This window comes from Corvus moneduloides, chromosome 23, assembly GCF_009650955.1.
Source record: "Corvus moneduloides isolate bCorMon1 chromosome 23, bCorMon1.pri, whole genome shotgun sequence".
Classification (NCBI taxonomy): domain Eukaryota; kingdom Metazoa; phylum Chordata; class Aves; order Passeriformes; family Corvidae; genus Corvus; species Corvus moneduloides.
The window spans coordinates 4904878-4916917 of NC_045498.1; the positions used below are offsets into that span (position 1 = coordinate 4904878).

The window sequence follows — 12040 nt, forward strand, 5'->3', positions numbered from 1 at the left end:
ATCACCAGAGCTTTTGGAATGAAGCTGTATCTGCACAGCACGAGGGGAAGGGGAGGAGGGCGAGACAGGGAGAAAAATGAGTCTGCACTTCAGTGCCAGGGAAGGGAAAGGGGTGCTCCTGGAGAGGGATTAATTTGGGGCGTGTGCAAACACAGGCGTGGATAAAATCACCAGTGGAGTGACCTGGTTGGGCTGGCAGAGCTGGGAAGGAGGAAAAGGAGGAGGGAGTGCTGGAAAATGGATGGAAATTCCTTGCCCAGCTGGGAGCAGGGAACACAGACATGGCAGAGGTGGGGTTGTGGTCCATCCCTGATCCCAGTGTTGTAAAAATCCACGGATATTGTTCATGAATCCCAGTTCCATGGGTATTGACAGCTTCCACTTTCCAGACTTTCATCCCAAAAAGGGGAGTGAGGAAATATCCAGAGTTGGAAGGGACCCACAGGGATCATCCAGTGCAGCCCCAGGCCCTGCCCAGACCCCCCAAAACCCCACCCTGTGCATTGTCCAAAAGCTCCTGGAGCTCTGGCAGCCTTGGCAATGTGGCCACTTCCAGCCTTTTGGGATATCCCACCTTCCAGGGACAGGATCTTGAACAGCTTTCAGGCTGGGGAAGCTTCTCTGGGGCAGAGGGGGGCAGTGGGCACCCCCAGACTGCTGCTGGGGTGGAAGGTGGTGGCTTTAGGGGTTCCCAGCCTTGCACAGCAGAGCCAAGCTGGAATGGCCAGAGCTTGGGTGGGGAACATCACCAGGAAGGACCCCAGGATGGTCACTGGGGTTTTGGGGAGCTTTGGCAAGAGCTCCCCAAGGGTTGTTCACACTCTCAGGGCAGAGCTGGGCTCTCCTTGCTAAGCTGGCAGAACTTCCCCTCTCTCCATATGTATATTTATATTTATATTTATATTTATTTATGTTTATATTTATATTTTTATATATTTGTATTTATATTTTTATATTTATATTTATATTTATATTTATATTTATATCATCTCCCCAATTTCTAATTTGCCCTTTTTTTTGCTGCATTTCCATGCCTGTAATTGGGAAGTTGGGATTGTCAGAGTGCAGGAATAAAACTCCTTCCCCCCTCCATTGTCTGCTGAAGCAGAGGCTCTGCCTGCTCTCCCACGTCAGGCTGAGGGCAAAGCTGAGATGTGCCTGTGGAATAGATGGATTTGCTCCAGAGAACTCCAGATCTGATATCCCACAGATCCTGCCCTGACTGGCACTGGGCAGCCTGGCCCTGGGAGCACCTGCATCGAGGTTTTCTCCCCCTGGCACAGCCTGAACTTGGTTTTTCTCACATAAATCGGGGTGTTTCAGGCAGCCCTGGTTTCGGTGTTCTCCCCCACCCCAGCTCAACCTCTGGCAGCCTCTCCCTGATCCCAAGGTCTCCAGGGATGAGTTTTCTCCAGCAGTTCTGGCTCACTGGGCCCAGTTAAGGCTGGGAACAAACGCAATCAGGCCGAGGCAGCCGTGGAGAACAGCTCTGCACCATCCATCCTGATTTTCCTCAAGCCTGCCTTTATTTCTCTTTGCTCAAGGTCTCTGCTTGGGAGATTTATGATTCAGCTCTTTTGCTTTCTCCCAGGTTCTGGGAGCATGGTTTTGTTGCTGAGGATTTTGCACTGGGGCTTTTTTTTTCTCCCCCTTTTTTTTTATGGCTCTCCCTGATGTATTTATGTTTGCCCCAGATAAATGGGAAAGCAGCAAAGTGAGAGCTTCCCTGTTTGCCTCTGTGGGCTGGCAGGGATTTCAGCACAGCACCTGATGGGGTTTTTTTTTACAGATTTTCTCCATTTCTGGGTTTCTGTCCCCTTTTCACACTGGGGTTGAGTTTCCCATCGTCGGCCTGATTTTGTTGTGCCAGAGGGAAAACGGGGCAATGACAAACAGGGACAGGGAAATTCCTCCTTTCCAGGTGGGATTTGAGTGCAGGAATAGAAGGGATCAGCCCCTGATCCATCCCCAGGGAATGGGCACATTCCCAAGGCTGCCAGAGCTCCCTCCTCTCTTCAGGACAGGGTGGGATTTTGGGATGTCTGCAGGGCCTGGAGTTGGATTTGATGATCTCTGTGGGTCCATTCCCACTCAGGACATTCCATGACTCAGGAATTGCAGCCCGTAGCTGGTGACCCCCTCAGGTGTCACCATAACCAGGGCAGGATCTTGTCCTTGGATGGTTCTTCCGACCTGGGAAGATCCCAAAGCTCCTGGCAAAGCCTGGATCCATCTGCTCCCCATCCTCCCACAGCAGAGCCAGGCCTGGGTGGGGATGAGCAGGGTGAGATCCCACCAGGGATGTGTTGGGACCACGTTTGTCCTGTCCTGAAGTGCCACCAGCCCTCAGCTGGGCATGGAATTTCTCCCATCCCCTTGGGTCCATTGCTGGCACAGACTCCAGAGGGAATTCCCTCACCATGAGGCCTCCTGCAGCTTTCCATGAGGAATTCCCTGTGGAAGTGCCTTGGCTGAAGGCCTTGAGCCGCCTCTCCAGGACAGACCAAACCGTAAAATCCAGAGGAAGGGAATGAAATCCCTTCAGAGCATCAAAATAAAACCCCTCCTTGGGAGTTCAGTGTCATCTCCCACCTTCTTAACTCTTGTTTTCCTTCCCTTCCCTTCCTGCTGTGGATTTTGGAGCTCTGGCTGCTTCACTTTTCTTTATTCCCTGCTGAAGTTCCTCTGTTTGCTGGTCCAAACCCCGTTCTGCAACATCCAGAACTTCCTGAAATACATCAGAATCCCGGAGGTGCTGCAATCCAGCATCAGAATTGGCACCCACCTGTTGCCCACCCTCCCTTTCTGCCCCTTTTTCTGGGTTGCTTCACACCTGGTTCAGGGTTAAGGAGTTTCTTTGCCAGCCTGATGCTGCTTTAATTCAGAGTGGCATTGGTTGTTTCCTTCCCTTTTCCCTCCAGTACCTGGGATCAGCTCAGTGCCAGGAGCAAATTCCTTGAGCTGAGTGCAGGTGATCCCAAATCAGGGCATTTATCAGGAGCTGCTGGCTCTTCCCAGGGAGCTGCTCCAGCAAAAAAGCCAAAGGACAGCCCAGGTGTTGCTGTGAGCAGAGCAGGGACAAGGTGGGAATGGGTGAGGGGTGTGAGGTGTCTGAAGGGACCTCAGCACATTTTCTCTCCTCATTCTTGTTTTGGAATAAATTTCTCAGCATTTATCTGTTCCAGAGCTCAGTGAAACTGCAGAGAAATCCTGGAATGGCTTGGGTGGGAAGGAGCCTTAAAACTCATCCAGTTCCAACCCCAACACCTTCCCCTATCCCAGGTTGCTCCAAGCCCTGTCCAGGCTGGCCTTGGACACTGCCAGGGATCCAGGAGCAGCCCCAACTTCTCTGGGAATTCCATCCCACCCCCTCCCCACCCTCACAGGGAGGAATTCCTTCCTGAAATCTCATCCAAACCTGCCCTCCTTCACTTTCCCTTGTCCTATCACTACCTGAAAATCCCCTCTCCATCAGCCCCTATCCCCCTCTGCTGCAGTTTTCCTGCTTTTCCTTCACTGAGCTGCTCTTTGCAGTGTCTGAGTTCCTTTGGCTGGAAAACCAATGGATTCTTCCAGCTGAAGGACATTTCCACTGCCCACAACGGGCCCTCGGACCTTTGCCTTGTTCCTGAACAAGGAGAGACCAGTCATTTTTCCAGGACAGGAGCCAATTTTAGGATTGCTCAGAAAGAGCCCAGTTTCTGGGAAGACATCAGCATTCCTCTTGGGTTTTGCTTATGGATGGGATTTATGAGGGAGGAATGAGGCTGGAATCCTTGTTCCAAGCCGAGTTCTGGATGAGACAACACATTCTTTGTGGGCCTGGCTGCCTGAATTTGGCACAAATGCCATTCCAGGTCTGAACTCCTGATGGGACAACACATTCCTTGTAGGCCTGGCTGCCTCAGGTGGGCACAGATCCCATTCCAGGTCTGAATTCCAGATGAGACAGCACATTCCTTGTGGGCCTGGCTGCCTGAATTGGGCACCAATCCCATTCCAGCTGTGAATTCCAGTCGGTTTTGCCCCGCAGGCTGCATTTCATGGTATTCCACACCGAGGAGTTCCACGACGTGCTGCGGATCTGGGACGGGCCAGTGGAGAACGGGATCCTGCTGAAGGAGATGAGCGGCTCGGGGTTGCCAGGGGACATCCACAGCACCTTCAACTCCGTCATCCTGCAGTTCAACACCGACTTCTTCACCAGCAAGCAGGGCTTTGCCATCCAGTTCTCAGGTGGGATGTGCGGGGATTCCTCAAAAACCCAACCGAACCCAAAGGGAAAATCCAACCAAACCCACAGGGAAAATCCAACCAAAGCCAGCTTTGCTGGGCAGAGATTCCAGGTATATCCAAAGGGTGAGCAGGTGACACTGCAGTGGACGCTTAGAGTCACTTTCATAAAAAATAAACAGAAAATGAACTCATTAGGCGATCCACTGATCACTTAACTACCACTGAATTCCATCTATTCACTATATAACTTAGAAAGAATTACTTGCAGTGTTGCTGTGAAGAGAAGAAGTCACAAAACCCAAAGCAGGTTGATATTGATGAAACTAAAATCCAGAATTCGTGGACTAAACCCACTGAAATGATCCTGAAAAAAGTGAACTGTGCATCCTGCGAGCTGGGAACCCCCTCGTTTCCTGGGCAGCACAAACATCAGTCTGCAGGAAATCCATTATTTTACAGCTCTGCATTAGCACAGTTTTTCTTCCCTGAGCTCCATCCTGTGAGGATCATTTGCTGAGCAGTCAGAGGTTTGAAATTAGGGTTGTGGACAGTAATTATTGCTGCCTTCACAAGCCACTTCTCAGTTCTGCTTGCTCCCTTCGAAGGATCTGTTTGTTTCGTGGCTGGGTTGGAATTGGAAAATCGAAACTCCGTTTGGAAATATTGACTTGACAAATACACAAATTCCTTGACTTCTGCGTCTCCCAGCCCTTTTTGGCTGCAGACTCTGAAAATAGGGGAAAATCTCATGTATTTTGTGCTGGCAGTGAATTCTGTGCCCCCTCTGCCCTCAGAGTGGGGAATTCGGCAGCGAGGCATGAAGCAGAAAGCCCTGGAATGCACAAGAAGGAATTCCAGCAATTTTCCACGCCAGGCCCCTCAGTTTCACCCTGGCAGCTTCCCCCGGGTTTCCTGGGAGGGGCTGGCAGTGGGCCCTGAAAGCCAAATCTGTTTAACCCACCCCCCCCCCCCCCCCCCCCCCCCCCCCCCCCAAATTGGGTCCCTTGGGATGTAGGGCACAAAAAACTCCCTGGGCTTGCAGGGCTGTCCCTGCTCCAGTCCAGCATTCCTGAGTCCTGGCTGCTCTCACCTGCACCTCAGCCCTGCAGCCACATTCATTTCAGTTCTTTGGGGTGATACATTCCAGTATTTTCAGAGGGTTCCAGGTTTGGGCAGTTGTTTTGGAGTGATAATAAACAGGGAGTGGTTGGGTGAGTGACGATGTGAGTGACTTTCCCTGGATTCAGACACATTGAAACATCTTCCCAAGTTTTTTTTCCATAACTTTCTGTGCAGGGTGCCTTGCTTGCCTGGGGGAACAAGCCAGCATTTCGGGGAGAATTTCTGCTGGATTTAAGACCTTTGGGATGAGCCAGACAGAGGCAGAGCTTTGTGCCACCCGGCACAGCGGTGCCATCCCGGGTTTTTTTGCCAGGTTTTGTGCTGGGAAGGACCAGCCCGGGCTGTTAACTTCCTTATCTCCAGCTGCACAGAAAGAGAGGGATTTCCTCTGGCTCTTTCAAGAGCAGCTTTCTCTAAACTGCCTGGGTGTAACAGACTCTCATCAACTTAGCAGGAAATAAGCTCCTGATCTGGAGCTGGGCTTTATTGACTGCTCCTGCTCAAAGCCTTTGTTCAGCAGGTGTGACTAAGCAGCCAGACCTGAGCTCAGACCTGTCCACTTTGGGATCTTGGGAGCTTTAATGAGGTGGATAAGCCTGCAAAACTCCTATTACTCCAGGATTTTCCCTGCTGGTAAATCCTTGTGGTGTTGGCAGACCTTGAGCTCAGGCAGCAACGAAGCTTCGCCCGTCCCCAGCTCCGGGGACATCTCAGACCTCAAAGAGAGGCAGCAACAAGTCTGGGAGGGAAACAAACACATTTCTGAAAGGTCACGCTTGGTGCTTCACAGATCTTGAGGCTAAATTTCTCTGCCACTCAGGGGAAGGTGTGAAGTGCTGGTGGCTGAGTTGATTTTGCAGCATGTGCCTGCCACAGAACTCTCCAAAAACTCCGTGGGAGATCAATGGGTGTCTGGGCTGATGGAGTAAACAGCCGTGTGCACAATTCCGTATCAAAGCTGCTCCCTGGGTGCTGCTCTTGCACTTGCTGGTCCCCAGAGCCTTTCCCAGCTGGAGTGGCAGATGCTCAGAGCAAAGGGAGAGGCACTTTTTGTGTCAGGGGGAGGAGGGGTGAGGAACAAGCACGGCCTGGATGGCTGGGTAAGGACAGAGCCTCAGGACAGCCGGTGCTGCAGGCCTGGTGTTAAATAAACATCGATATTCAAGATGTGCTTTTCATTCCCTTCAGTTTCCACGGCCACTTCCTGCAATGACCCAGGAATCCCCCAGAACGGGAGCCGGAGTGGGGACAGCAAAGAGGCCGGGGACTCCATCACCTTCCAGTGCAACCCCGGCTACGCCCTGCAAGGGGAGGCCCAGATCATCTGTGTGCAGATCGAGAACAGGTTCTTCTGGCAGCCAGACCCGCCCACGTGCACAGGTATGGACACAGGGCCTGGGCACACGGACACAGGGCCTGGCCTGGGCACACGGACACATCCCTGGCCTGGGCACACGGACACAGGGCCTGGGCACACGGACATAGGGCCTGGCCTGGGCACACGGGCACAGAGCCTGCCCTGGGCACATGGACACATCCCTGGCCTGGGCACACAGACACAGGGCCTGGGCACACGGACACAGAGCCTGCCCTGGGCACATGGACACATCCCTGGCCTGGGCACACGGACACAGGGCCTGGCCTGGGCACATGGACACAGGGCCTGGCCTGGGCACACGGACGCATCCCTGGCCTGGGCACACGGACACAGGGCCTGGCCTGGGCACATGGACACATCCCTGGCCTGGGCACACGGACACAGGGCCTGGCCTGGGCACACGGGCACAGAGCCTGCCCTGGGCACATGGACACATCCCTGGCCTGGGCACACAGACACAGGGCCTGGGCACACGGACACAGAGCCTGCCCTGGGCACATGGACACATCCCTGGCCTGGGCACACGGACACAGGGCCTGGCCTGGGCACATGGACACAGGGCCTGGCCTGGGCACACGGACGCATCCCTGGCCTGGGCACACGGACACAGGGCCTGGCCTGGGCACATGGACACATCCCTGGCCTGGGCACACGGACACAGGGCCTGGCCTGGGCACACGGGCACAGAGCCTGCCCTGGGCACATGGACACATCCCTGGCCTGGGCACACAGACACAGGGCCTGGCCTGGGCACACGGGCACAGAGCCTGGCCTGGGCACACGGACACAGGGCCTGGGCACACGGACAGAGAGCCTGGGCACACGGACACAGGGCCTGGGCACACGGACACAGGGCCTGGCCTGGGAACATGGACACAGGGCCTGGGCACACAGACACACCCCTGGCCTGGGCTCATGGACACAGATCCCTGTACTGAGCCCATGGAATGGACACACATCCACGTCCTGACCCACGGACACACATCCACGTCCTGACCCACGGACACACATCCACGTCCTGACCCACGGACACACATCCATGTCCTGACCTATGGACACACATCCATGTCCTGACCCACGGACACACATCCATGTCCTGACCTATGGACACACATCCACGTCCTGACCCACGGACACACATCCATGTTCTGACCCCATGGACACACATGCACGTCCTCACCCATGGACACACATCCACGTCCTGACCCCATGGACACACATCCATGTCCTGACCCACGGACACACATCCATGTCCTGACCCCACGGACACACATCCATGTCCTGACCCCATAGACACACATCCATGTCCTCACCCCACAGACACACATCCACGTCCTGACCCACGGACACACATCCATGTCCTGACCCCATGGACACACATCCATGTCCTGACCTATGGACACACGTCCATGTCCTGACCCACGGACACACATCCACGTCCTCACCCATGGACACACATCCACGTCCTGACCCACGGACACACATCCATGTCCTCACCCATGAACACACATCCATGTCCTCACCCACAGACACACATCCATGTCCTGACCCCACGGACACACATCCATGTCCTCACCCACAGACACACATCCATGTCCTGACCCCACGGACACACATCCATGTCCTGACCCCACGGACACACATCCATGTCCTCACCCACAGACACACATCCATGTCCTGACCCCACGGACACACATCCATGTCCTCACCCACAGACACACATCCATGTCCTGACCCCACGGACACACATCCATGTCCTCACCCACAGACACACATCCATGTCCTCACCCACAGACACACATCCATGTCCTGACCCCACGGACACACATCCATGTCCTCACCCACAGACACACATCCATGTCCTCACCCCATGGACACACATCCATGTCCTGACCCATGGACACACATCCATGTCCTGACCCCACGGACACACATCCATGTCCTCACCCACAGACACACATCCATGTCCTGACCCATGGACACACATCCACGTCCTGACCCATGGACACACATCCATGTCCTGACCCCATGGACACACATCCATGTCCTGACCCACAGACACACATCCATGTCCTGACCCACAGACACACATCCATGTCCTCACCCCACGGACACACATCCATGTCCTGACCCACAGACACACATCCATGTCCTGACCCACAGACACACATCCATGTCCTCACCCCACGGACACACATCCATGTCCTTACCCATGGACACACATCCATGTCCTCACCCATGAACACACATCCATGTCCTGACCCCATGGACACACATCCACGTCCTGACCCATGGACACACATCCATGTCCTGACCCACAGACACACATCCATGTCCTGACCCACAGACACACATCCATGTCCTGACCCATGGACACACATCCATGTCCTGACCCACGGACACACATCCATGTCCTCACCCCATGGACACACATCCACGTCCTCACCCATGAACACACATCCATGTCCTGACCCACGGACACACATCCATGTCCTGACCCCACGGACACACATCCATGTCCTGACCCCAGGGACACACATCCATGTCCTGACCCCACGGACACACATCCATGTCCTGACCCCATGGACACACATCCATGTCCTGACCCACGGACACACATCCATGTCCTGACCCCACGGACACACATCCATGTCCTCACCCATGAACACACATCCATGTCCTGACCCACGGACACACATCCATGTCCTGACCCATGGACACACATCCACGTCCTGACCCACGGACACACATCCACGTCCTGACCCATGGACACACATCCATGTCCTCACCCACGGACACACATCCATGTCCTGACCCCATGGACACACATCCATGTCCTGACCCACGGACACACATCCATGTCCTCACCCCACGGACACACATCCATGTCCTGACCCCACGGACACACATCCATGTCCTCACCCACGGACACACATCCATGTCCTGACCCCATGGACACACATCCATGTCCTCACCCATGAACACACATCCATGTCCTCACCCCACGGACACACATCCATGTCCTGACCCACAGACACACATCCATGTCCTCACCCATGGACACACATCCATGTCCTGACCCACGGACACACATCCATGTCCTCACCCATGGACACACATCCATGTCCTGACCCACGGACACACATCCATGTCCTCACCCATGAACACACATCCATGTCCTCACCCCACGGACACACATCCATGTCCTTACCCATGGACACACATCCATGTCCTCACCCATGAACACACATCCATGTCCTCACCCCACGGACACACATCCATGTCCTGACCCACAGACACACATCCATGTCCTGACCCACAGACACACATCCATGTCCTGACCCACAGACACACATCCATGTCCTGACCCCACGGACACACATCCATGTCCTCACCCACAGACACACATCCATGTCCTGACCCCACAGACACACATCCATGTCCTCACCCACAGACACACATCCATGTCCTGACCCCACGGACACACATCCATGTCCTCACCCACAGACACACATCCATGTCCTGACCCCACGGACACACATCCATGTCCTCACCCACAGACACACATCCATGTCCTCACCCACAGACACACATCCATGTCCTGACCCACGGACACACATCCACGTCCTGACCCACGGACACACATCCATGTCCTCACCCCACGGACACACATCCATGTCCTGACCCACGGACACACATCCATGTCCTTACCCATGGACACACATCCATGTCCTGACCCCATGGACACACATCCACGTCCTGACCCATGGACACACATCCATGTCCTGACCCACGGACACACATCCATGTCCTCACCCATGAACACACATCCATGTCCTGACCCCATGGACACACATCCACGTCCTGACCCATGGACACACATCCATGTCCTCACCCACAGACACACATCCACGTCCTGACCCATGGACACACATCCATGTCCTCACCCCACGGACACACATCCATGTCCTCACCCACGGACACACATCCATGTCCTGACCCCATGGACACACATCCATGTCCTCACCCATGAACACACATCCATGTCCTCACCCATGAACACACATCCATGTCCTCACCCCACGGACACACATCCATGTCCTTACCCATGGACACACATCCATGTCCTCACCCATGAACACACATCCATGTCCTCACCCCACGGACACACATCCATGTCCTGACCCACAGACACACATCCATGTCCTCACCCACAGACACACATCCATGTCCTGACCCCACGGACACACATCCATGTCCTCACCCACAGACACACATCCATGTCCTCACCCACAGACACACATCCATGTCCTGACCCCACGGACACACATCCATGTCCTCACCCACAGACACACATCCATGTCCTCACCCACAGACACACATCCACGTCCTGACCCATGGACACACATCCATGTCCTGACCCCATGGACACACATCCACGTCCTGACCCATGGACACACATCCATGTCCTGACCCACAGACACACATCCATGTCCTGACCCACAGACACACATCCATGTCCTGACCCATGGACACACATCCATGTCCTGACCCATGAACACACATCCATGTCCTGACCCACGGACACACATCCATGTCCTGACCCCATGGACACACATCCATGTCCTGACCCCAGGGACACACATCCATGTCCTGACCCCACGGACACACATCCATGTCCTCACCCATGAACACACATCCATGTCCTGACCCACGGACACACATCCATGTCCTGACCCCACGGACACACATCCATGTCCTGACCCCAGGGACACACATCCATGTCCTGACCCCACGGACACACATCCATGTCCTCACCCATGAACACACATCCATGTCCTCACCCCATGGACACACATCCATGTCCTGACCCACAGACACACATCCATGTCCTGACCCACGGACACACATCCATGTCCTGACCCACGGACACACATCCACGTCCTGACCCACGGACACACATCCACGTCCTCACCCACGGACACACATCCATGTCCTCACCCCATGGACACACATCCATGTCCTGACCCACGGACACACATCCACGTCCTCACCCACAGACACACATCCATGTCCTGACCCCATGGACACACATCCATGTCCTGACCCACGGACACACATCCATGTCCTCACCCCACGGACACACATCCATGTCCTCACCCACAGACACACATCCATGTCCTGACCCCACGGACACACATCCATGTCCTTACCCATGGACACACATCCATGTCCTCACCCATGAACACACATCCATGTCCTCACCCCACGGACACACATCCATGTCCTGACCCACGGACACAC

At 54.7% G+C, this 12040-nt stretch overlaps 1 protein-coding gene across 5 annotated transcripts in view; it reads left to right on the forward strand.

Annotated features, from left to right (window-relative positions):
- CSMD2 (CUB and Sushi multiple domains 2) overlaps nucleotides 1-12040 on the forward strand; it is a 350153-nt gene that overhangs the window by 244385 nt on the left and 93728 nt on the right. For all 5 annotated transcript variants that reach the window (XM_032132060.1, XM_032132059.1, XM_032132058.1 and 2 more), the window contains 2 exons: nucleotides 4034-4236; nucleotides 6547-6738. In XM_032132060.1, coding sequence (XP_031987951.1) covers nucleotides 4034-4236; nucleotides 6547-6738 — 395 coding nt within the window. The remainder of the gene's footprint in view (nucleotides 1-4033; nucleotides 4237-6546; nucleotides 6739-12040) is intronic.